This window comes from Musca domestica, unplaced genomic scaffold (genome assembly GCF_030504385.1).
Source record: "Musca domestica strain aabys unplaced genomic scaffold, Musca_domestica.polishedcontigs.V.1.1 44, whole genome shotgun sequence".
Classification (NCBI taxonomy): domain Eukaryota; kingdom Metazoa; phylum Arthropoda; class Insecta; order Diptera; family Muscidae; genus Musca; species Musca domestica.
The window spans coordinates 6,121,464-6,148,684 of record NW_026712334.1 but is presented as its reverse complement, the minus strand read 5'-3'; the positions used below and the strand labels follow the sequence as shown (position 1 = coordinate 6,148,684).

The window sequence follows — 27,221 nt, the reverse complement described above, 5'->3', positions numbered from 1 at the left end:
AATCGCTTTAGATATGGATATAACTCCCATAAATTTAATCAAAGTTTTTTCTTGTTTTTCATGCCCCAAATTCATAATACCTTCCTGCAGAAGGGGTCAAATTGATGACAGAAGCTTGTCACAAATTTGGTGAAAATCGGTTCAGATATATTTACATAGATTACCTCTGAAGCGATGGTCATTTTGTTCGAAATGAAACCTTACTGTTTATATAAATTATCTCCTTAGGAGTTACAATGAAGAAAAATATATATATATATTCATATAGGAAATGTTTATTTATAAAGAATTAAAGTTTCTTTTTTAATTAATTCATTGAAGTATTATTTTTTTTTTATTCATATTTTCCGTAGTTCTTTGAAGTTTTGTAACAAGCGCTTTGTTGGAGCAAATGTTATCGATAACACTTTCATCAACGGTTTTATCGTAAAAACACTTTGGCTTTTGTTTTGATTCTTGTTCTTCATTATAACTGGAAGAAAAAAACTTCGAATTTTGGGGAATATTATAAAGATTTAGCGGCATTGGGTACCGTTTTCAAATTTGTGTTTCAAAATAAATATCAGGGACAATGAATTTAGTTGAACTTATTGAAGCTGTAAAGAAAGAACCAAATATTTATAAGAACCTACACGAAGACGACGATGAATTCCAAAGTGAATGGCAAAGTATAGCCAATAAATTTTGTGTTTCAATAGATGAAGTCCAAAGGAATTGGAACAGAATACTCTACGAGTATATGGAGTATTTAAAAGGCAATGATGATTTCGAATTGGCAAAATATATGGACTTTTTACAACCATATATGTTTACAATGATGTAAGTAGCAGTAATGCAATAAGCCTTTGAAGATTCCATGCAATTCCCTCATTTTCAGTGACGATACCTCCATAGATGAGGAAGAATTAAAAAACATATTAAAAGATGATGATGATGATGTTCAAGAAGTTTCACAAGATTTGGACAAATCCCCTGAAAATGTATTAGAAGAAAACCAGGAAAAACAAGAACGGGGAGAAGAAACACAAGAAATTTGTTTTGATGAACCGCCGCCACCAAGTATAGCATTGAATACAACGCCAGCGGAAGGAAAATCACAAATAGACCTTGTTGATACAGCAAAAGTCCCTGAAACGGTTGCAAAAGAAAAATCTCAAACACCACCAGCTATGGATAACAATACGTCAACAAAAAATGATCCGTCTTTCACCAATCTAACATCTATGGAATTAATATTCCTCGGATACGCCAAACAATTACAAAAAATGCCTTTATCCCTACAATTGAAAACAAAACGTAAAATAGCAGACATTATGGATGATGCTGAACTTCAAATGATGGAAGGATTATAATGAAAGGGAAGGAAATAGTTTAAGAATAATGTCAAAATAAAAATAAAATACATAAAAAAAATTTATAAAAAAAATAACGTTTACCCAATATAAATGAATGGGAATAAAGAAACTGTTGATGATTCTGAATCAAACGTCTGCAGATTTAAAGCGATGATAATGGGAAAATGTTTTAAACATATTAAGCATGTTTATGAATGTCGAAAGAGAATGACACTTATTATACAAGTGTTTTTTTTTTAATTCTTGAATAAAATTTTAAAAATATGCCTAAAACCTGAGTTTTCCTTGCGCATTCATTTTCTTTCGATATACATAAACAGGTCCTAGAAACACCCTGTCTTTGATAATCTGCAGTACTTTTCAATTATCTAATGAAGCATCTAAATGAAACTTGAGACATATTGCTAAGTTGATAAGAGTCATTTAGGGCACCTCCAATTTGGCAGGTCACTTGAGATGACCTGCCCGGTCTATTTTACAAATATTTATAGTATATAGTTTTCGGGAATTTCAAACCATAAACAAGTGTTGTGTTCCAGAAACTACAAAGTTCTACAGGTTCTTTATATATATTTAACATCGAAAAACAAAGAGTTCAAAATGGCTCTATTTAGTAGGATTTGAAAGCATTTTAAGGAGAGATGGCCCGCTCGGTCGGTTTGGATCGAAATAAGATTAATAGTTTCGTTAATCAAAAATTCTGGTGCTTTTGGACAAATTTCCAATGCTTTCATTTCCTAATTGGAAGGGAATCTCAAGATCGACCGAGCACAACATAAAACCTTTTTTGCTTGCTTCAAATGTTGATGTTATAAGTAGTTATATAAAATTTCTCACTGATGGTTGATAAAAACCTTATGTTGTAATGAAACTCAATACAAAACTTAACGAAAATGTATTTTCCCTTGTACATTTATTGTATGTATGTATGTATTTTTATTTACTTATTATAATTTTTGGCAATAATTTGTTACTTGTTATTAATAATTTAAAGCTAACATTTTCGATAATACAATTCATTTGTGAACCAAATCATTCCATTTTTTAAGTGTCCAAATGAAAACTTTTTGGACCCATTGTTTCGCGCAGCCATGTTTGTATACAGTTAGTGTATATGCAAAATGTATGTGCTTATATATATATACATAATAAATGCAGTGCTACATAATTTGTGTTACATATTTTTAAGTTGATTCAATTTCAATGCAATCAAAACCTGTTGGGTTATTCTTATGTTAGGACACTTGGCCAATTTTTTCCAATAACATCAACAATATTGTATACCTAATTAATTTTTTTGGATATCGCTGTTAGTTCCTATTTTGTTTCTAATCTAATATTTCACTAAATTTTACAAATATATATTTTTTGGCTGTAGCACCGTTTAATTTTGTAAATCGTTTTTTTTCCTTTAATATCAACATTATAATTACATATTTAATATTTATATTTTAATTACTATTGGGTATCCAATTTATATAATTTTTCAAATTGATTTTAAACTAAAAGTTGAAATTTTTTGTAATCTTACAAATAAGGCAATAACATGTACAGTAAAAAGTAGCTTTGTTCCGCCGAGCTGAGCATTTAATACCCTCCACCATTTTGAAGGATCTTGAACAATTTCAAAAAAAAAAATTAATAAATAAATAAATATATAAATAAAAATGAGTCGAAAAATACCACTTAAATCAAAACCGCTATATGGGGGCTATACGAAGACGTAGACCTACATAAGTACTTTTTTGTCATAGGCTGTAGTACCGATTCCGAACTTTAAATACGATATTAGAAAAAATAACGTTGAATAATGTCTCTAATATCAACAATTTTGAAACAATTTCGTTGAATAATGTTGATATTATAATCAAAATACCGAATATCGGGAGTTACCGTTATATAGGGATATATTATATCGTGAACCGATATAGCCCATTTTCGAACTTGACCTGCCTGCACATAAAAAAATCAGATCTCTGCAAAATGTTAGCTTCCTATCTTAATTCGTTTTGACTCTAGCATAATTACAACAGTCGGACCGACAGGGCTAAATCGTCTTAGAATTTTACACTGATCAAGAATATATATACTTTGATACGTCTAAAATTATTATTTCGCGGAAAGACGAACTTAATATACCCTCCATACTACGTATGGTGGAGGGTATAAAAAAATTTAAAAAATTCTATTTTTTTCTTCTTTTTGTTCCCTAGGTTTGGTCTATAGATACAAAACCGTTGAAAATGTATGCGTTGTTCTTACGTGAAATCAAAATTTGAAGGATTTATCTAAAATATTGAGAACTTTATCGCTATTCTGAAAAGACTTGGACTTAGCCTAATGCCCCCATGGAATATTGAATAATCTGATTTAATCTATTCAAAAACCTGCAAGAATCTACTAACAACTGTTGTAATATTTTCTCACGACTGCTCTATTCCTGAACCTGGAAGAATGGAAAAATTTTGCTACGATAGAAAAATTGGATTGGTTTGAACAATAAATGTAAGGAAATTTCTAAAAGGAGGAGAAAATATGTAATTTTAAGTCTAAAATATGTGAAAAATTGAAATTTTACAGCAAAAAACTTGGTTCTGAACAATATATGTGAGGACATTTCTAAAAGGAGGAGAAAATAAATAATTTTACGTCTGAAATATGTGAAAAAAATTGGGTTTTCAGCAGATCTTATAAAATTCATATTTTATTCGCCATTTTTTCCCATCTTAGCAAGGTATTTTTTGTTAAATTTTTATTTTTGGTTTCCACAACACTAGCTAGTAAATTTCTCATATGCTACCCTTTTGATGATATAAAAACGAGTATATATCGCAAAGGATAGGAACATATCTAATATAATTTGACGTTTTTAAAAAAATAACATAAATACCCGAGCAACAGTTGTTTTTAATATTTTTTAATTTTTTAAATTTTAATATTGAAAATCACATTGACTTCGAATCGATATAGTCTTATAGACATCTACTGGAAGAAATTTGAAGTAGAAGAGCAGCAAATCTTCTAGAGGGGATTTAAACTTTAATTAAATTAGTTATAAATAAATAAAGAAGATTTTCAACAGCATATTTTAATTAAATGTTTTCTCAAAAATATGAAAACTTTAAGCCTACGCTCTTTTCAAATTTCAAAACTTTGTACACTTGTGTCATCAACATAAATATTTTAAGCCAATGCCCTCAAGAATTGTACAAAAGAAAAACAACGCATTGTCAATTAAAGTAATGACCTTAACGACTACTTGGGCCAATCATACGCACACACACTCACACTCTTTTACAAACATAGCTAGGTTTTAATATTTATGTTGCATTTTTACACTTCCGTTTTTTTTTTGGTTGCTATCACTTCCTCTTCTTCTCGTTTTTACATACCCACCACTCTTTTTCTTCTTTCTCTTAATCCATTATAAACATACTCTTAATATCTACAACTATATCACCATCATCTCTTAAACTTGACCCACATATGGGACAGCAACATATATAATATTCAATAATTCTCCTTGCCCTTCATCCGCCTTGTTTGGTAACCGCCCTATCCTACTCACGCCATTGCATATTGAAACGCTGCTCAAATGTTGTACGATTATAAATACCAATATCGGCTAATTTATCCAAATCGGTACAATAGGATAAACGTCGTATATCCGACATGGCATTATCGAATTTTTTCTTCCATATATCCCAGTCTTGGGCATTCATTTGTGACAACAACTGTGGACTGGGTATATCCAATGAGGCAATCAGACGATCAAAGGCCTCGGCGACTGGTCCTACGGACAAATTAGCCCAATAGTCTTCGGGGAAACGGCGATTTTGACAAAACGGTGCTGGGTGTCGTAAAATACAGGCCGACATGAGAATTTCGAAACGTTCAGCAGGCTCATAGAAGCGTTTCGTTCGAGTCTTCTCCACAAAATCGATTAGGCGAAAGAATGGAGTATACTTTTGTAAATGCATCAATGGTTCACGATGAGTCCAAACATATTCGCCACCCGCACTGGGACCGACAGGAACACCACCAGTTGCTGGTCGCAAACAATTTGTTTCTTCAGTCATTGTGTTTCCTTTTGTCTCCTCCTTTGGGGTCTTAATTTACAATTAGCAGCAGCAAATATTCAAGGTTATTGTGTGGTTCGTGATGGTAATTGTTGTTTTCCGTGAGTACGTGTGTCGTTTGGTTCCTACTATGCATAGGCCAAGGTTAGGTCAGGTGGTTGGTTGGTTGGACTTTCTAACAAATCAAATTGTCCTTTTGCACTTTTCAGCAAGTTAAAATTGTTAATAAAATTTAAACTCTGAACGCCTTTATATAAATATTTTATTTAAACTTATTTTTAATAATTCTTTGATTTTTACTAAAGCTTTACAATGGCCCAAAGCTTCCTTTCACTTTCACATTCTAACTAACAATGATGTTGATTGCACAGAAGGTTTGCTTGTTGCCTATCACTTAGATGCATTACACAAAAGGGGGGCATCATACTACCATTACGAACCTTCAGCCCCCCAGGACATAAGTATGTGTGTGACATGTGAATGCATGTAATCATATGCTTTTAAGAGAATGAATACATGCGTAACGATGTCCCGTTCTCTTTCATTTGCTTTACAAAATTTAACGGTTTTGTGGGCATGGGAATGTCAAGTACAAACGCGCCTCTCTGTTTTTGTTAAATTAAGGCACTTGACAAAATGCAATTTATCTGCTCCGAGTTGCCACAGTATGTTTGTTCATAAAAGACCCCATATTGATATAGAAGAAAAATATCAAATTTGGTAGAGATATTACGATGCTCAATATTTGGACCAAGCTGGGATCACATCACTTTAAACCTTTTATTCAGGTTCCTAATAATACTAGATAGCTAGGGATAATTTTGTCTCCTAGAGTTTTCATTCCACTTTGAGTTTAATGAATTTTGATATCAGACATACTAATAGTACAAAATGTTCTTGTTGCATCTATGACCTTCCTGTTTCCACTACTTCTTTTATGGCGTTCTCTTTATAATTTTCTTATAATCTTTTCCAACAATTTTTATCTCGGTCTGTACGCGGATGGATTCGCTGGATCGCTTTGACCCTTTGTGTGGAATGAAACGATATTGTCTATCATCGAACTTGTTAGAAAATTTCAAAATTTTGGTTATTTGGGGAAGTAAACAGAGGTTTACGGTACAATTTCGATTTTTATCATAATTTGCGAAAATATATTTCTGAACATTATACAAATTTGGATGCATATACTTATGAGAAATTTATTATTTAAATCTAAACCCGTTACACATGTACTTTAAACTCTACGAAGATATAAAGTTAGGGGCATAAAAATGAGAGTATTCTTCTTAAGTACCCATTCCTTTTACATAGCCTGTAAGAAAGCATTATTTATTCTAAAAAAAATTAATAAAATAAAACTCCAATTCTCAATTCAGGTCTAAAATTATTTTAAAACTATGAGAGGCAGGCAAGGCGATCATCAAATTTGGAACGATGTTCATTTTTAAGAAAACGTTTCATATCACGCAATAAATACATAGAACTTGGTTTTGCCAATATACGAAATAATAGATCCAACAGAGCATCGATGTTGTTATCACGTTTATAAGAAACAAGAGCTGCTGTAAACGCACTGAAATCTGGTGGAGCCAAGACACCACGAAGCTAACCAAAAAGAAAACCAGTTAAAACAATGTTTATTGTAGAAAAATTTTTACAACTTACCACTCTTAAAAATTCCAATCTATCCTCAGGAGCCTTTTTATTTTCATCTGTGTTAGCGGACACTTGTGGCTTCTTAGCAAATGAAAATGAATTTAATTTAGCAGTCGTTGATGCTGATACTTGTGTCGTTAATGATAGGGTATTTTCTACTAGTTTATATTTTTTCTTTTTACTTAATTCACCTTGCGATGATGATGATGTGTTGCTCGACGACGATGATGAGGATAATTGGCTGCTTGTGGGACTACGTTCACGTTTATGTATTTTAACTAAATTTTCACTACTGTTGTTACACGATGAGGAAGAATTAAAATCGATTGCTTTAACATCCGAGTCAAGCCGACTCATGAAATCCATGGCACTAGGAAGTTTGCCAGTGTTTGATCGACCAGCGGCTCTGGCATAATCATTTGGTGACCACGATTCTATAGAATTTGTCTTTTCAACTTTGCTGCAAAGAAAGAAAATGAAAAATTTTGTTAAGAAAAGAAACAAAAAATATTTACATTGCTTGGCTGTGAGCTGTTTGAAACCGGTTCTTTGCTGCAAGTATTTCTTTGGGATCAGCAAATAATTTGCTCCGTACACTCTCACCAACCTCTTCGCAACTGTCATGGACCAATGTTTCTATTGAACGCTCCTTCGGTTTTGGCATCTGTAAAGAAGTAATGCTGTTTTAGAAAAAAAAAATGCAAATTAATTTATATCATCTTATACACACTGTTTTGTCAGCATTCTTGAAGAAGTCTCTCAATTCTTTAATAACCGGTCCAAATGCTGTATTAATTTTTTGATTACCTAATATATCTCTTATCCATTTAGATAACTGCTGAACTTGGGATTGTTGCTGGAATCTAGCATCACATAGTAAAATTGCACCATAATCATTGCGATGCCGTATGACACGACCAATGGCCTGATTAACAGCTCTTGTAGCATCTAAAGAATACCATGCTTGACCGGTAAGCAGCTAATAGTTTAGAAAGGCAAATAATCATTACTTGTTATATGGTGAACGATTTTGAATAGTTTACCTCATTTTCTTTTGTACGATTTTCTTCCAAGTATTTTTTCTTTAATATTACTTTAGGATCTTTCAATGGCGGGAAGGGTAGACCTGTTATAATTACAGCACGTCCATTTCGATCAGCAAAGTCAAGACCTTCTGAAACTTTACCTCGACATACGGCCATAAAACAGGCACCTTTTGACTCCTTAATACTTTGATAAAACTGTTCCATGGTGGTCACGAAATCTTCTTTACCACGGGGTTCCACATATATGGGTTTATGCCGAGAAATGTCCGACCACACTCCAGAGGCTTGCCATGAATTTACACATTGATTTAGCAACGGATATGAAGGAAAGAATACTAGTAAGCCATCTGGTACCAAACGGGCAACATTTACTATGGTCGAACCCAAAGAGCTTATGTACTTGGGATTATCTCTGGGATACAAGAAAATATATTTTTTTAATGTTATTTTTTTACTATTTATTAAATAAAAAACACCACACTTTACCTATTTTGATAATTCGATATGAGAGGTTCTCGGTCAGGACCAGAGCCAATGATTTTTACATATACCTGAGACGCTGATACAATGTGAGGATTTTCTAAACGCTGTGCAATGGGTATTGCCAATTCCGCTATTAGAGGTTTCAAGGGAGCCAATGTGCCACTTGTTAAAATGACACTACGTACATTAGTATTCAGTAGTTGTTCCATTCTTGGAATTAAACAAAATTTATTGCAAATAATAAACCATGTATAGACTTGCATTTTCTTACCCAAATCCCGGATTAAAACACCAATAGTTTATTATTTTACCCATTTTACTAGTGCTCGTTGTGTTGCCCTTTGACAGCCATCCGGATTGATTGGCGTTAGCCTTAGTATTGTATTTCTTTTCTTCCTCAATTTGTACATGGACTTTAAAACTGCGATAGATTTTATCGATGCTATCTTCCTTATTAATAAACACAATGGTTAACAGATCACTTAACTTCTGATAACTACCACCTTTGCGTGTCATGTTATTTTGTGATTGTACTGCCATATATTGTATTAATTTATCCAGTAGCGCTACAACAGCTTTGGATGAGCCATAGGTAATCTAAGGAACATAAATACGCATATATCATAAAATAATCTCTTCAAGTTTCGTAAATTTTTTATACATTAGCTTTGCCCAGTAAATCAAAGATATAGGAAGCAGGAAATGTTGCACCATCCTGGGTATTCTCGACTACAATATCATCTATTGCCTTTTCCAATTCCAATAGCATTTCCTTAAGCAATGCCAAATCATCTAAAGTGAAATCTTTTGGTTCATCTCCACCATCAATCATATCACCTTCACTCATAGCCTTCATTATATGGGTGGTATCTTCAATGGCCAACGCCACATCGGATGATCGAATATTAACTGATGCGGATTCTTCGCATATCTTTTCGATATTGTGTGCCTCATCAAGTATGCAAATGGTATTGTTCAATTCAATTTTATTGGCTTTTCTCGCCGAAGGGTCCAATAAATAATTATAGGGCATAAATACAATATCAGCATCGTCCACAAGTTCTTTGGAAGCATAATAAGGACACATTTTCAGTTTTTGTCCCACTTTAACTAAATCCTCAATGTCCATAATAGAGGGTCCGCGAAAGTCGGGATCATCTTTGCGAGATTCAACTCGACTATGAAATGAACAAGTTCTGGTCTGCACACGTAATTTACACATTTGTATTTTGTTGGCATTGCCCAGTTCGCGCATCACCTCAGGATGAATACACAGTTGATCTCTGGAACCCAAGACAACAGCTCTCATAAAAGAGTACGATGTTCTTTTTAATTCCTGCATGGCCTGTGTTAGCTGGGAATGTGTACGTGAGGCATAGATTATTTTCGGCAGTCCCCAATTACTTTTGCCCTTTGAGCGCGCCATAATTTCAAAGTGTTCTCCCAAAAGGGGATTGTCTTTTAAATCCGGTTGTGAAGAGTTCACCTTTTGCATTTGGTTTTTCATTTCTTCTTTACGACGATGTAGCCAGGCCAGAGATGAGCACAGAAGGCTTAATGTTTTACCTGTTCCAGTTGGTGATTCAAGTACTCCATTCGTTCCATCTCTTAGACATATAATTACTTTTTCCATGTAAGCGCGCTGCACTTCATACGGTTCAAATGGAAAATTAACCGGAATGCCGGCTATAATTGTTTCAGGCATTTTTTATTTATTTACCAAATTGAAGCTATTTAATTTTTTATGTCACAAGTTTATCCTAATCTTCCTATGCTTGCGAATGTTGTGAAAATACATCAAATCAATCGTACACACGTTGTGTTACTCCTTGAAATAAAACGTGTGTCAAGTATATTCACATAAAAACACTTTTAAAAGCAGTATATGTTGTAAAATTGTTTGAAACAGATTCAATAATTGAAAATATTTATACATTTGACAAAATGTATTGATATAGTTCTATTTTAGCAAAGAAATGTGTACTGAACTCTGACATACTTTGTAAACACACCTCCTTAATAAAGACGCACTTTTGATTTGATAAACAGCTGATGGAGATTGCAAATTTTGGCGCCAAAATAATAAATAAATAGGGTTGTTGTTTACAACGAAAAAAGAAGTAGTCGACGATTTAAAGATTTTCACCATAAAAACAGGATTAGTATAAACAATATTTGAAAATGAGTAAATCTAATAAAATGTTTGCCGATAAGGCGTTTGAACTGGTCAAAGAACTACAAAGATCTTCACAAACAATACCGCCTTTTGATGTAAGTTATGCATCGATGCAGAAAGAAAGACTCGAATTCAAATTACTTTTTTATACAGGATGACGGTGTACGGCAAGTGTTGGAGGAGATAAAGGCCATATTTGAAGAAAATTGTGCTCAAGCGTAAGTGTGAATTTTTCTTCCTTAAACTATTTCAATTGCAATACTAACAACATTATTATAGTGCCAACTACTCTACATCAGGTGATCGTACCCTGTGGCCCCTATTGAATTTCCGTCATGCCGCTCTGCAGCGTAACAAACGATGTCTGCTCTCGTATTTGCATCAGCGTTTGCAACGCATTAAGGCATTGCGATGGGAATTTGGTTCCATTATACCAGCCGATATAAAAACAAATCTTTGTGAACCTGAAGTTACATTTTTCAACAAATATTCGAAATCCTTGGCATCGTATATGCGATCCATTGGTGATGGTCAAGGTATAGATTTAACTGGCGATTTGCGTCCCCCCAAATCATTATACATTGAAGTACGTTGCGTAGAAGATTTTGGTAAATTTGAATTGGAAGATGGCGAAGTAATATATTTGAAAAAGAATAGCCAACACTATTTACCACGCTCTCAAGTGGAGACCTTGGTCAGACAAGGTATATTGCAGCATATTGTTTAATTTGTCTAATAGTTAAGGTATGAATAGGGGTTTTTAATAATAATGTGCCGAATTTATTGTCATGAATGTATCTTTCAGTTTTTTATTTATTTTTTTATTATTTCCTGGGCTTAGACAAATGACATGACTGTTATGTAAATAGTAGTTTATGGAATGGTACAATGATATCAAGGTACGGCTATGATACCATATGATTTTAATTTTTTTTTATTTTCTTGGCTTAATATGTCATCTTTATTTGTTTATGTATGTGTTTTCTTTTCAATAACAAAAAAAATTGTTCAGAAAATATTCAAATTCGGGTGTTTTCAAAATGTTTATTTCAACGTATGCATAGACAAAATCTAGAGTTTTTGTAGCAAAACAATCCTTTAGAGATATATAGTACATGATTTTGAAAAGAAGTGTTGACCTTTCATTCAGTTATCACGTTTTTCAATTATTTATTCAAAATAAATTCAACAAGTTGATTGATTTTTTATTGTTTTGATACTAATTCTGACATTACAAGCCAAACAGGTAGACCTCTGTACTTGCAATTTTTTCAAAGTTGGCCTACCTTCTCAATAAAAACTACTCATTCGAAAGATGTATTCGTTACACTTGTTTATTGTTGAGAACACCAAATCAAAAGAAACATTTTTTCTGTTCCAGAACCTATAAGTTTTGCAATTTTTTCGATATCATAAAGGGAAAATCGGTTATCGTAGTAAAAACTTTAACGTTCTTGCAGTTCGGGAACAGACAATTGGTCTGTTCCCGATTCAGGAACAGACAATTGGTCTGTTCCCGATTCAGGAACTGAACAATTATGAAGAATAAGAATCGAATTTGTCTTAAAAATAAAAGAACATCATAAATAATAATTGAGAGAAATTCAATGAAACATATTAACAAGTTTATTAATATTCATACAATTATCTGGACGCCTACGTTACGCAGAAAAAAACGTAATAACATGACAAATACAGATATAATTGAGAAAAATTCAAAGGAACTTTTAAATTTTAATTCCTTCCTGCACGGACGCCTACGTCACAGAGACAACATTTGTTATTTTGACAATTACTATATGAATTCAACTTTAATGTAAACATTGGTTTAGACAATTGTCTGTTTAACTCACAGATTCCCATCACTATTTTTATCTACATCCTTTTTAAATTCTTTTAACCGCTTCTGTAGCTTTATAATATTATTAACATTTGATAAGAAATGATTTGATATGAGATTCGATAATAACGATAACAAAATTTTCAATCGATATTAACGTGCAAAAGTAAAGAATCGTTTCTATCGACATTGCCATCGATTGTTTGCCCCAGCTGCCAGCTCTATATTGCATGGCTAGTTTGACAGTTCGTTTCTTACGTTTGGATGAGAAAGGTCGATTCGAGATTGGTAAAGAAGAAATAAAAGTACAAAAAGTAAACGTCGCTAACAACGGAGGCAGAAAAGATTTTGTTTAAAAATAACAAAAGAGAGAAGTGAGAAAGAAGTGTTCAATCAACAACAACGACGGAGACCTACCGCAGCAGAAGCACACACACAGAATTTTTACTCGAGGAACAAAAACAAATAAGAGAAAATTTGTGTTCTCGCCGTTGGCTGCGCGATTAGTGATAAATTTTTGTTGTAAGCAGCAGTATATTTTTTGTTGTTTCGTTATACTTTTTTTTTAATATTTTGTGTGAGCAAATGAGTTGTGAATGAGTGAGTGAGAGTGTAGTTATGAAGTAGATGACGACGTTGTGTGTGATGTTGGTTGTTGCTTGTATTGTTTTTATTGTTGTTGGATGGATGGACGGTTGGTTGGTTGATTCGTCGACGAGCTAGAATGAGCGAAGATGAGACCAGAGCACGAAGCCGATCGGCTCGCAGTCGGCGCACAGCCGCCGCCGACTTTTTTTAAGTCATCTGAGCCGCCGCCGATGGATGCGGCTCTCATCGGCTCAAATTCTTAGACGACTGAGTCGACTAAGCCTTCGAAAAAAATGCATGCAGCATGTTTGTATTTTAATATTATTTGTTTTCCATTACAAAACCTTTGGCAACCTTTTTTATTTACGAATTTTGATGGAGTGGCAGCCACATGGTTTGCAAAAAAGTCATTGTGTTTTTGCTTGTTCATCAAAAGTAGGAGAAGTATTAATAAAAGATTTATAAAATGTGCCAAAGATATATTAAAAACTATTTATTTAAATAATTCTGTTAATGCAAAGACAAGCAGCCTGTATTCTGCAATATTAAACCAGCAAAGAACGTCTTAAAGTCGGGCAGGGCCGATTTTATGATACCCTACACCACTTTGCTAATTTAGTAGTGCTGCGCATAACAATTAAAATTGTTTATGGCAGAATTCAATCATACACGCTATGATTATAATTATAATTTTAAGTTCAAAGAACTAAATATGCCGAAGTATTTGTATCTTTTAAATTCGGACTTGTATTGGAACCGATCTCGATAAAATTTGGCAAAGATATTTCTGAGCTGTATTTGATATATTTCCCTGAATATCGTTGTTACGAAGTGCCAAGTTTCATCCATTCATTGGGCAACTATTAGACGTTTGGTGCACAAAAAAGGTAAATCCGACGAAATTATATATGGGATCTATATTCAAATCTGTACCGATCTCGATAAAATTTAGCAAATGTATTTCTGAGCTGCACTTGATATATTTCCCCAAATATTTTTTTTACAGAGTGCATATTATGGCTGCGGAGGACAAAAATAACAAATCGGATGAACAATATTTATGGGAGCTATAGCTATATCTGAACAGATTCTGATCAAATTTGGCACACTTATTTTCAGGCCTAATATGTGCAAAATTCCATACTATTCGGGCTGATATTAAACGTTTGGTGCACAATAAAAGGCAAATCGGACGAAAATATATATGGGAGCTATATCTAAATTTTGACCAATTATCTCCAATTTCAATAGGGTTCGTCCTTGGGCCAAACAAATGATTTGTGAAAAATTTCATCTGGATATGGCAATAAATGCGAACTGTACTTTGTTTACAAAAATACATGGACAGACGGACGGACGGACATGCATAAATCGACTCAGAATGTGATTCTATGCAGATCATCAAAAGGAACTATGGGTCTATCTCGTTTCCTTTTGCCTGTTACAGACAAATGCACAAAGACATAATACCCTGACCACCTTGTGGTGTAGGGTATAAAAATACAATTGTTTGTTCATGATAACAATGCGGTCGGCGAACCATTTTTATCAAATTAGTTAGTAGACTGTAGCCGACTTTTAGCCGCCGCCGATTCTCTTTCGGCTGCAGTCGACTTTTAGCCGCCGCCGGCTTTTTTGTGCTTAGCCGCCGCCGCCGGGAATTTCACATCGGCTTCGCCCTCTGGATGAGACACAACAATACCTGAGCAGCGGCGTTTTGTATGAAGTGTGTTGTCTTGAATTGTTAAAATCAAATATCCCACGACAACAGCCATATATACATTGAGTGGAGCATTGCATTTTTATGATTATTGAAGAAGAAGAATACAAAAGCACATCGTCGCAAAGCTAACCATCCAACCAACCCAACAATGGCAACCATATATAATAAACACAATAACAACAACTCGTTTTTTACTCGAGTGAGCAAGCAAACTTAATGTGAGTGACTGTGTGTGGTTTTCGAGAGTATTTGTGTGAAAAAGAATTTAAGTAAATTTGCTTTTCATAATTACTGGTGCTACAACTCTCTTGATTGGGGAGCACAACCAAACTCAACGCAAAATTAAAACGCAAGCAGCAGCAAAAACAAATAAGTTTGACGTCGATGTTCGTTCGTTCGCTCGCTCGCTCACTGGTGGTGAGGTGTGTGTGTCTGGTATGTTGTTTGTTTGATAAAACGCACTGTTGTGCCGTATAAACGTCGTACATTCGCAAGAAGATATTTTATTAAAAACTATTGTTATTGCTGTTGGGTTCAGCGGTCGGTCGTAAGCTTGATTACTGTGGGGGTCATTGTGACAGATGCTAATGATTTGTGCCCTCCGGTAAAGGTTTTGCATTAGCATGTGTTGCGTTATCATCGATGGGATACAGTTTATTCGGTTCTGATGTCAAAAAGAAACAATTTGCATACCACATGTCATTTTCCATTTCTGTGCAAGCACATCTTGTAGTTATAAGAAAGGCAAACGCATCATTATAATCCCCAAAAAAGTGTTTGTGGTCGTGATTATTCGTAAACATACTTGACACCCTCATGATCATCGGTATTGTTGACTGCCTTAAATAATAAACATTGATTGTTTGCGTGCGTCCATTGATCAAACTTACATCCAACCGGTGGCGACCTTAAACACTTAAATAGAATCGTCCAAATGCCCAACCACCCACACCACCTGCCAGCTACGAATTTTATGCATATTTTCGATACTTTTTTTATTTGTTTACATATTTCAATTTCGCTTTTCAAAAACTAACGGTGCATGTATAGGACATTTTGATTGTTAAAAATAGTCTTTTGTTTTTTTCTTGTTTCACTTTCGTCGTCGTTTTGAGAATTAGTGGGCCAGAGATGTCAAAATAAACACTCTGTGACACTCTTCTCTTTGTCAACTACAAAACAATTATTCCGCTATCAGAGAAGATATTCAAATTTATTTGTTATTCATTGAATTTTGTTGTTGCTGTTGTTTTCCTCATCATGCTGACAGGCAAAAACAACAAAAAAGTACTCTAAATTTTGAGTACCAGCGTTAGCGCATTGTGTTGCGTTGAGTGTGTTTGAGATTTTTGTGTTACTGTTTTCTCACAGCACTGAAATTGTTTAACCTTGTCAGAGTTGCCATTGTTATGTGACATTTGTTTACTTTTGTTATGTGGGGATAAAATTATTAAAAGATCCTCTCAAATAATGATCCGCTTAAATTTATTTTTTCAGACTCGGGTACAATAATAACTGGTCTAATTTTCGAATTCAAGGTCTGCGTTAGCCCAGCACTTTCTCAACCGATTTAGAAAAATATACCTATCAACATGATGGGGTTCAAAAACTCATATGTTAGGAGCTGGGAAAAATAATAACACATACTCTAGCATTTCGGAAAGGTTTTGTGACCTATCATTTGGTAAACATGATGAACCTCTAAAGTGGGTCCGTTTTTGACATTTATAAAACATCCAGTTCCGAACAGTCGATTACTTTTTTATACTCGCGAATATTAAAAGTATATCTGGGTATAATCCGGTCTATTTATTGTTTTGAACTTTTACTGAATGCTCAAATCGATTTTTCTAGCATTTGTAGATAAAATGGAATTCGCTCGAATATTGAATGGAGATATTTTTATACTATGGAGGGTATATCATGTTTGCCATATATATTTTAGAAAAATATATTCTTGTTCAGCATAAAATTCTATGTCGATTTAGCGATTTCCCTTCTAGTTTCTGAACAAAATGAATTATGTTGATAACATTTTACTCGGATGTGTTATAGGTCTACAGGACTTTTGGTATTGAAAATCGTTTATATAGGTCCACGTTTTGTTATGGGTCCCATATAAATGTACCGACAGATATAAGGTTTTTTTGAGTATTTTAGTCACAATTTCAATGTGAATGTGATGTAAATTGGGAATATGTGTTCCCAGTATGTAGGAAATATCCTTGCAGAGAACTATGCATATAAATCCAAGATTTGGTATAGACCCTATAATGTAACACTGCTATTTTGATGATTTTTGTCACAGTTTTCAACGGAATTGTTTCAAGTTTGGTCTTTGGAGTTCACAATGGGTTCTACCTCTTATGACAGAAAATTTTGTGTAGAGATCCAGGACGTCGTGCAGCCCCCTCTACCCCCTCGCAATATTCGGTACTTTGATGAATTTAGATACATTGTTTTATTTATTTATTTCAATTCATTCATGTAATAATTTAATTTAACAGAATAATATCAAACTTGGTATTTGGAGTTCGTAAATGGCACCGCCTTCTCTAGCATATAATTAGATGTGACCGTCCAAGTTTTCATACAGCCCCATGTAACTGTAACACCTGATATTCGGAAATTTTAAATTATACCGGCATATTTCAATAGAACTTTTTTACATTTTGCATGTTCCTTCCAAATGGTGATGGGTATTAAAAGTTCGACCCGGCAGAACTTAGCTGCTTTTTTACTTGTTATTTATAAATAATGTTTTGTTTATACCATGATGGAGGGAGGGCATTAACAATTTGGCCTGGTCGAACTTAGCGAAATTAAAATATCCTTTCCCGGGCCTCGAAATATTAGTAAATAATTAAACTTTCCATGTAAAATGAACAATCGACAAAAAATAACCATTTTTTGGGGGGGGGGGCTAAGTCCTCCACCTTGTGTACATCTCTGGTCTGCCCGCGCCCCTGTGCATTTTCATTGAAATTATGTTTTGCTGTTAAAAGCAAATAAATTTCTCGGCAACAATCTGATCGGAATACCAAACAATAAACTTAAATTGACAACCCTTGCGCTTAGGGCTTTTTTGCATACGAATGCACATGTTGAGATATTTTTCATTAATGTGCACCCCTTCCTTTCAATGTGTGAGAGTAAAACATATGCTTCCTCTATATACTCTTTCTCTGAGATTTTTTATTGTATTGACTAGCCGTCGCCGTAAGTTAACAACAACGAGCAAACTAGCAAACCACTTAGATTAAAGGGGGATGTAATGGATTAACGGATAATGTAATGATTATTATATTCGGAAGAAATTATTCTAATGACATTATGACGTTGGCAAGATGTAAAGATGACATTTGTAGAACAACGTTGGCACCACTTTAATTTGTTTTTGTTCTCCTCTCATTAATGAGTTGGAGGTAAGTAGCACCCTCTCTTTACTAAATAATTATCATGTTAATAAACATTGTGTTATGCCTACATTTGGAGCGGAGCACTAATAATGAAGGTAGTTCATTTTTTGTCTATTTGAGTCAACCATTATTTGCACAAGTGGGTCATGTTGTGTTAATTTTTTGTAGATATTTCATGTACCGAAACGGGAGACTTAAGGTGTATTAGTATACGACGCTTCAAGAAAGTTGAAAGGTTAACAGAGAATGGGAATAGTTACCAAATTTTTGGTATTCCCAATCCAATATTCAACTTATCAAGGCTATCAATAAATATAAAAGTCAACGGTCTGATAGAAAAGGCAATAAAATATTCATTGTCAGTTTTGAATGTTTTTCATTTCATCCTATTATATTTATTGTTAACGAGAGGCCTCAGCATCTGTTGATTTTTTTTTTGTGGCAATTTTAACAAGTTTTCGCTAAACTATTGCCTACAAAGTTAAAGATGCAAAGGTTCTCCAAAAGAATGAAGCCAATAATAAGTGTACGTCTTTTGCTCGATTTTTTTGTAATAAATATTATAAAATGTCACTGAATGGGTTTTAGCTTCGGTGGCCAAGAGGTGAGGTCAAATATCTTCAAAATGCCTCAATGTCACTATACTAATGCAAAATTATGTTCCAAGAATCTCTATATGGGCATCTAATAATTAGATTAGGGCAGAATACGCCAGCGCCGGTATCATCACCCATGGTACAATGAAGACAAGGTAGGCCAACTTTGAAAAAATTGCAAGTATAGAGGTCTACCTGTTTGGCTTGTAATGTCAGAATTACTATCAAAACAATAAAAAAGCAAACAACTTGTTGCATTCATTTTGAATAAATAATTTAAAACCGCGAAAATTGAATGATAGTTCATAATTTCTTTTCAAAATCATGTTCTACATATCTCTTATTGTTTATTTCGCGACAAAAACTGTAGATTTTGTCGACGCATATGTTGCAATAATCATTTTGAAAACAACCGAATTTGAATATTTTCTGAACAATTTTTTTATTATTGAAAAGAATACGCACGCATAAACAAATGAAGTTGAAATATTAAGCCAGAAAAATAAAAAAAAATTAAATCATATGGTAGTTCGGCCCTACCTTGAATTCATTGTACCATGTCATCACCTATCTTGAATTTAGTTAGGCATTGTTACGTCAGTGTAATTGAAGTCGAATAAAAGTAGCCATGTAGTTGCTAATTGCATAATCTTCACCTAAGATTTTCTGAGCTATTGGTATGTTTAGATTTCCTCCATGACCAAAAAGCGAAAGGTTCGTCCTTCCCGTCAAAACGAGTACTCTTTGCTGTTTAAAACTGAGTTGAACAGTGCATATGAAAGCTTCGATTGTTAGTGTGGACGCGGCTCTTTGCACTGAGATTAGTTAGGACATAAACGACCTAGACTTAATTGTGTGTTACCAGACGAGACAACCATGGTTTTCCATTGTCATGGGCCCAACCAGACAGCTCACACCCATGGGTCAGCAGAATATGTAAGACCACAGTGACATACATCTATGACGTTTTATTTTGAATATTATTAGTTATGTTTTTCCAGGGCTTATTCCCAAACCATTGTAATAGGCCCAACCAGACAGCTGTGCTAGTGCACTTTGCATTAGATCTGAAATAATTGGTCAACAGCAAAGTGGGGGATGAGAGAATTCTGTTGGGCGCCTTTGCTATTATATTCCCAAACTTGAATTGCTTTCGGAGCCATAGAGAGCGTTAAGGGTCGACCCGAGTTTTGCATTGTATAAAACCCTTCTATTTTGAAAAAAAACTGCCAATGAAAACTTGGAATTTTTCATATTCTCCTTAATGTTTCCGACAACTTCACTTTAAACACTCTCCACTGTTTGATCTTTGACCTAAGCGTGCAGAAATGTGGTTATTATACGTGTAGTTTTCCCGGCTTTGTAAATATAGGTCACCGTTACTCTTTTCACAATCTGGGTAAGAAAATCCAATAAAACCCATGGTACAATGAAGAGAAGGTAGGCCAACTTTGAAAAACTTGCAAGTATAGAGGTCTACCTGTTTGGCTTGTAATGTCAGAATTAGTATCAAAAAAAAAAAAAAAATCAAACAACTTGTTGCATTAATTTTGAATAAATAATTGAAAACCGCGATAACTTAATGAAAGGTCAACACTTCTTTTCAAAATCATGTACTATATATCTCTAAAGGATTATTTCGCTACAAAAACTCTAGATTTTGTCGATGCATACGTTGAAATAGACATTTTGAAAACACCCGAATTTGAATATTTTCTGAACAATTTTTTTGTTATTGAAAAGAAAACACATACGTAAACAAATAAAAATGACATATTAAGCCAAGAAAATAAAAAAATAAAAATCATATGGAATCATAGCCCTACCTTGATATTATTGTACCATGATAAAAAAACATTAAAATAAAATCCTGCAAGATAATCTGCACCGAAGTAGATGCATTTTGCAACATTGCCTGTATTTTGCCATCAGGACCGGGCGACTTTAAAGTTGGACAGGTGTTGATCGCCTGTAAAAGTTTAGGGTAGCTTGTTATCATTTTATGACCCTTTCACCATTCGCTGTTAATGATTGCTCACTACAAACTTATAACTACTGAAGCGGATGCCTGATAGGAGATCAGAAGTCCCTAGACCAATGTTGGTTCACGTACCATAGCTGCGTTTGGGGTTCTTATACAGTATTTTACGAAGTATGGCAGCTTATCCAAGATTTTCATTCAGTCTTCTTTAGCTTTATCATTGTTATAATTATTGAAGTCTGCCTTATAGTTCTAGGTTTAGGTCTACTGGCTTTGTCATATGACCTCCTTGCTGTTTTACGAAGAATTGGAAAGTTGTTCATAGCGTTAGAGAGGGGATAAAATTTACTCACATCGTTTTAATAGGGTCGTGTCCGGGTTGGGGTCCGAACTCCTTACTAAATGGCCTTTTCTGCAATTTTTGTAAATTCTACATCAAATGAATTCTGAAGGCTTCACATTTGAAAAATAACCCACAATATTTTATTTAGTCTTTTCTCTATATTGTGCTATATTATCAATTTATACTTACAAATATTTTCTTTTGTAATAAAAACTTATCTGTAAAATACAAAAAACGCGTTATTTATTTATAAGAAAATTTGAAAATTTGAATCTAACATAACTTTTTATATCAATATATATTGAAATTATTAAAGAAGCCAAACAAAAGACGTAACTGTGTCATTAATTCCAATTTTCCTTTTTCTCTCTCTCCATTTTTTCTTCTCTTACATTTTTTGCAGATTTATATTGAATTTATTTTCTTTTTGTTGTATTTGAGAAAAAAGCTGAAGAAATGTTTTCCATACGGCGAAGATATGACAACAAATAAAAAATGGGCGTTTTAAACGCCCATTTAAAGTTAAAGAGAAATTATATAAATGCGCTAATAAGCAGGAATCAAGAAGAGAACAAATTATATACACTCCAGATCTTTTTTTGATTAAGGAGAAATTTAATTTTTTTGGAAAAAAATTTCAAAGTTTTCAAAGCACTTTTTAACGGTCACAGGAGGAGAACAAAAATTAACACAACTTTAGCATCACATATTTGCTGTAGGCGACTTATAAACACACAAAACCCTTTTGTTGGGATTGCTTTGGACGACCGGGCTTTCTAAAACGCCTGCGTTTTTCCTTATTCTTAAGAGTGCATTTAGTTGTGTTTAGTTGTGTGCGTGTAAATTACGACGACCAAAAGCCACAAACAACAAGTGGTGTGAAAATGACAATTATCTTATTTTTGGTCGACACATCGTCGTCCATGTGCCAAAAAGCCTATGTAAATGGCGTACAAAAAACATATCTGGATATAGCCAAGGGCGCCGTGGAAACTTTTCTCAAATACCGCCAGCGCACACAAGACTGTCTGGGCGATCGTTATATGTTGCTAACATTCGAAGAACCACCTGCCAATGTTAAGGCCGGCTGGAAGGAGAATCATGCCACATTCATGAATGAACTGAAAAATCTCCAATCAACGGGTCTGACATCAATGGGCGAATCGTTGAAGAATGCCTTTGATTTGCTGAATTTAAATCGTATGCAATCTGGTATTGACACGTATGGTCAGGGTAGATGCCCCTTCTATTTGGAACCTTCGGTCATTATTGTCATCACCGATGGTGGACGTTACTCGAATCGTAATGTTGTACATCAGGACATCATACTGCCACTGAATACCCAAATACCGGGCACAAAATTCACCAAGGAACCGTTTCGATGGGATCAGCGTTTGTTTTCACTGGTTCTGCGTATGTCCGGCAATCGTATGGATGAACGTGTCGAGGGTAAAGTGCCTCATGATGATTCACCGATAGAGAGAATGTGTGAAGTGACGGGCGGTCGTTCATATCGAGTCCGTTCGCACTATGTACTAAATCAATGTATTGAGAGCCTGGTGCAGAAAGTACAGCCAGGTGTGGTGCTGCAGTTTGAACCACTCATACCCAAAGATCCCAATAATATGCCAAATGAGGCATTACAGGATTTGGTATTTCAACCGCTGAAGAAAATGATCTATGTCCAAAAACACATTAGTCAAAAAACGTTTCCCATTGGCTATTGGCCCTTACCCGAACCGTATTGGCCGGATCCCAAGGCGCCGACATTACCGCCACGTGATGCCCATCCCAAACTAAAAGTGGTGACTCCGGCCGTGGACGAGCCGCAGACTGTACATAATTTCCCCGTGGATAAATATGAAATTGAAGCTAGTCCGCTGACGCTGCAAATCTTGCAAAAGAGGGAAATGAAGAAATGCTGGCAGGTCATCATCTCAAACGGAATGCATGGTTTCGAATTACCATTTGGGTATCTCAAGGCCTCCTCCACCTCGTCACAAGTGCATCTCTATGTATTGGCCTACAATTATCCTGCACTGTTGCCTCTGCTCCACGATCTGATTCACAAATACAATATGAGTCCTCCCAATGACCTAATGTACAAATTTAATGCCTACGTCAGATCCATTCCTCCTTACTATTGTCCATTTCTGCGTAAAGCTTTACTCAACATATTGGTACCATACCAACTGTTGCAATTTCTGTTGCCCGACAATGTTGACAACTATTTGTCGCCGAATATAGCCAATCAATTGAAACACATCAAGAACACGGCGAAACAAGACCAGGAAAATCTTTGCATGAAGGTCTACAAACAGCTGAAACAACCAAAACCTCCCTACCGCCAGGTCGAAACGGCCAAACTGAATCCTGGTGTACCACTGAGAAGGGATCTGGTTAGACATCCGCTACTACGGGACAGCTTTGCCAAGTTGCACTCGGAGATAGAACCTTTGGAAAATTACACAGTTGTGGTGCCCCAGCTAACCAGGCAGCAATCGGCGAAGTCATATCGCAATCCATTTGATATACCAAGGCGGGATATAATTGAAGAGATCGGACGCATGCGCGAGGCATTTATGCGTCCGCAACCGGTCAGTTTGGTGGCTAAGGATTCGGGCCACTGCTTGCCTATTGCCGAAATGGGTAATTACCAGGAGTATTTGAAGAACAAGGACAATCCCTTGCGTGAAATAGAACCCACCAATGTGAGGCAGCACATGTTTGGAAATCCCTACAAAAAGGATAAGCATATGGTTATGGTCGATGAAGCCGATTTGGGTGATGTGGCAGCGCCCATGAAGGGCAATGGAGCGGGGACTTCGGGTGTGCCGGGCGTTAGTGGAGTAGGTGGTGCTCCCGGCAAAAAATTGGACTCTTCAAGGGTACGAAAACGTAAGGCTGGTCCCATACGCATGGATTATGTATTTCGGCGCACATCGACAGACTCCCGTCCCCGCACTCCCACACCCTCCTGTTCTGGTGTCTCTCCGGGTTCCTCCTCCGGAATGTCCAGCTCCGCTATGTCATCAAATGCTTCATCAGTATCTTCCCTATCAGATTTGGAATCAATGGACTCCGATTCGGATGCTTCATCGATGTCGTCTGGCATGTCAGAAGATGGCGATCCCGACCGCTTGGTGGTGGCCTTTCCCGACTTTCCCGATGAAGAAGCCACCGAACCCGAATTTTTCAATGGGTATGTACGAGATTTCATCAATGGCGTTGGAGTTGAAAGTAGCTGTGATAATCCCCAAAATAATGATTCTCTAAATCCTGCGGGTTCCTTACTAAATGCCGCCGGCACAGTACCAACAACACAACTGGTGAATGGCCAGCTGGGTGGTGTTGTGCCACCAAATATGAGTCCACATTCATCGCATATGTCATTGCCAACGGTGGTGGTATCGCAGCCGATAAGTCATCAGCAGCCTCCACAATCTCCTGCCTCTTCCCCACATCCGTATATGACCAATTATGCAGCAGCTTTGGGACCACATGAACCCAGTACCCCACCACCACCTGCACCCACGATACTGGGACAACCGTCTCACTTGGCGGCCGTGCATTCGATACCATTAAATGGTAATATTTATGGAATGCCTAACAGTCTACCTATGACGTCCCCGTCGTCTTCAACAAATGGAGGCATACTGGCAACTAGTCCTTCGGTCAGTCCGTATTCATCAGCGCTACCGCATGTAATGCCCGCCCAAGCATCAACCATTCAAACGTTGCCACAAACATTGCCTGGCAACAGCAGTGGTGTGCATCATCCCGTCTCCCAATCTGCTGTTGTTCAAGCAACAGCAGGTGTTAGTCATCATTTGCACGATATTAACGATGCCCAAGAAATTTCCAGAATACTGCAACAGTGTCATAATGGCAACTCTGCGTCATCGTTGCCCGTGACATCAACCACGGGTGCAGTCAGCGCATCTGTAGATTCAAGCACAGCTGTCGATAGTTCAAAATTAGATAATGAAACGGCGTTAATGCCGCCTCCCACATCGGTCACTCCCTTAAGTTCCTTTTTGGCTAGCAGTAATTTCGATTCTTTAAAAAGAGAAGCGGCGGCGGCAAATGGCAACACCTCTGCCACATCTGTCAATTCACATACATTCTCAAATCATGTTAATCATTCGTCGACGACAACGGCAGTATCGCTGGCCCCACTGCCTCTCACCGACGAGCAGAAGGAGCAAGCCCGAAAACACAATATGGATTTGCGGGCCCAAGTATTCCGTGATATTCGCCGGCCCGGTCGGAATTATTCACAGCTATTGGAGCATTTGAATTTGATCAAGGGTGACGATGATATGAAATCAAAATTCATACAAATGTGCATTACAGAATCGTTGCGTTTCCGGCGCAAACAAATGGTGAACAGCATACAAGAATGGTGGGATAAAAAACAACAATTACCGGCAACCAGTTAACAATTATTGAATATACATATATAGACTATTAGTGCAGGTGGTGACGATGATCGGATAAAATAGAGGTGGAGGAGTAGGGATGATGTGTTGGGTAATGATTAAAGACAAACGAAAATGAAAGACGTGTTATATACATATGTATGAAATACTATATAACCTCAGTATCTTTTTTCTATATGCACCACCATTCTTCATTTTTTACAACAACAAAATCTATTAACATCTCTTCTCCATGTGGATTATATATCGAGATCCGAACAAATTTTTGTAATATATTATTATTTTCTTCTTATTAAACAAAAACCGAAAAGGACAGGAGAACGAACGCGGAATCACTTGTTATTTATTGACAAACTCTTAAAATAGGAAATTTTAATTGAAATTTAAATAACGATATCCTTGTTATTTTATGTTACATTATCCATATATCAAATATCACACGTCTGGCCTCAGCGAATTGTATTCTATTTCATTTACTAAACGCTTAATATTTATATATATTGTGAATCTACCTTACATATACAAATACGCATACAAAACCAATTTAAAAATTTTAAGCAAAAATAAAATTTAATTTTAAATCATTTTTCTTTTTGGTTCAAATTGCAGACTAGATCATTTCTATAACAACAAGTCCTTGTTAATGTTTATTCATGTGTGTAACATATGTGAGTTTTTGACATAGATTTATTCCAAGTAAATTTAATCCACATTATTTTTAAATTACCTACATGTGATCAGAGTCGGTTATATCAATCGTCTGTTTAAATTCCACAGTTTTAGCCGAGCAGAGCAGAGACGATGCTCCCATTTCCTAAAGTATGTGCAGATATTCTTAGATAGTACAGATTTTAATTTGGAATGAGTATCCTAAAAAGACGCTGCATCCAAAAACTATTCTGGTTTATCCAGGCAGCTATCGGTACTCTGCAGCGAATATCAAACGATATTCGATATATGTTTGTGTTTTCGTGACCATGTTCATGTGAAGACTAGCATCCAGTCGTGCTTGATAGGAGTGTCAATCTTAAGGCTCTCTTTTGTGTTAGTAAGCCTCGTGTTAGTTCAGGCGTTCCTATCGAAAATGCATACGTCACGTTGCATCATAGTTTTAAAGAATGTCTTATGAACTTAGCCCTCCATATAATTGTATCATGGATCAAATGAATTGCCTATGAATATTGGCAGGTGCAAGAGAGCAATCAATCTTATCTTTGGATATGACACTCCTATTTAATGGTTAGTAAAAAATGATAATATGGTTCGTAGCATGGATATCTGTAAATCAAGTGTAGGTTCAGTTGTGTGGCACGTAGCGCCGCCCTGTTGAAATTAAATGTTGCCAATATCCTTCCCTTCAATTTTTCCTTTTGGGAACAAAAATCCTTTCAATACATGCTGATAACTTCCCACTCCTTGCTCATTTTTGAAGAAAAATGGAGCTATGGGCAAAAATCCACACTAAACAGTATCTCGTTTTGGGTGCATTGG

At 35.5% G+C, this 27,221-nt stretch overlaps 5 protein-coding genes and 1 long non-coding RNA gene across 6 annotated transcripts; 3 read left to right on the top strand and 3 right to left on the bottom strand.

Annotated features, from left to right (window-relative positions):
• Positions 1–335: 335 nt before the first annotated feature.
• LOC101899104 (uncharacterized) lies at positions 336–1,486 on the top strand. The gene is made up of 2 exons (XM_005176803.4): positions 336–819; positions 878–1,486. The coding sequence occupies exons 1-2, from the start codon at positions 572–574 to the stop codon at positions 1,350–1,352; spliced, it is 723 nt and encodes a 240-aa protein (XP_005176860.2). The 5' UTR covers positions 336–571; the 3' UTR covers positions 1,353–1,486.
• A 2,068-nt stretch (positions 1,487–3,554) lies between these two features.
• Positions 3,555–6,404, bottom strand: LOC101897895 (uncharacterized). Its single transcript, XM_005176796.4, has one exon. It carries the CDS (start codon positions 5,432–5,434, stop codon positions 4,916–4,918), a length of 519 nt encoding a protein of 172 aa, XP_005176853.1. The 5' UTR covers positions 5,435–6,404; the 3' UTR covers positions 3,555–4,915.
• Positions 6,405–6,547: 143 nt separating this feature from the next.
• Positions 6,548–10,409, bottom strand: LOC101898928 (regulator of telomere elongation helicase 1 homolog). The gene is made up of 8 exons (XM_005176802.4): positions 9,284–10,409; positions 8,894–9,219; positions 8,626–8,832; positions 8,137–8,551; positions 7,824–8,072; positions 7,609–7,757; positions 7,103–7,553; positions 6,548–7,042 (listed from the first exon to the last, which is right to left on the bottom strand). Exons 1-8 carry the CDS (start codon positions 10,325–10,327, stop codon positions 6,833–6,835), a joined length of 3,051 nt encoding a protein of 1,016 aa, XP_005176859.2. The 5' UTR covers positions 10,328–10,409; the 3' UTR covers positions 6,548–6,832.
• Positions 10,410–10,697: 288 nt separating this feature from the next.
• LOC101898758 (DNA replication complex GINS protein PSF1) lies at positions 10,698–11,595 on the top strand. Its single transcript, XM_005176801.4, has 3 exons — positions 10,698–10,893; positions 10,952–11,016; positions 11,078–11,595. Exons 1-3 carry the CDS (start codon positions 10,804–10,806, stop codon positions 11,523–11,525), a joined length of 603 nt encoding a protein of 200 aa, XP_005176858.2. The 5' UTR covers positions 10,698–10,803; the 3' UTR covers positions 11,526–11,595.
• Positions 11,596–12,887: 1,292 nt separating this feature from the next.
• LOC101897728 (integrator complex subunit 6) lies at positions 12,888–26,343 on the top strand. Its single transcript, XM_005176795.4, has 2 exons — positions 12,888–13,160; positions 21,692–26,343. Exon 2 carries the CDS (start codon positions 22,173–22,175, stop codon positions 25,728–25,730), a length of 3,558 nt encoding a protein of 1,185 aa, XP_005176852.2. The 5' UTR covers positions 12,888–13,160; positions 21,692–22,172; the 3' UTR covers positions 25,731–26,343.
• LOC109614474 (uncharacterized) lies at positions 21,148–21,675 on the bottom strand. Its single transcript, XR_002195563.2, has 3 exons — positions 21,478–21,675; positions 21,299–21,398; positions 21,148–21,237 (listed from the first exon to the last, which is right to left on the bottom strand). It is a non-coding gene; the product is annotated as an uncharacterized LOC109614474 (long non-coding RNA).
• Positions 26,344–27,221: the final 878 nt, after the last annotated feature.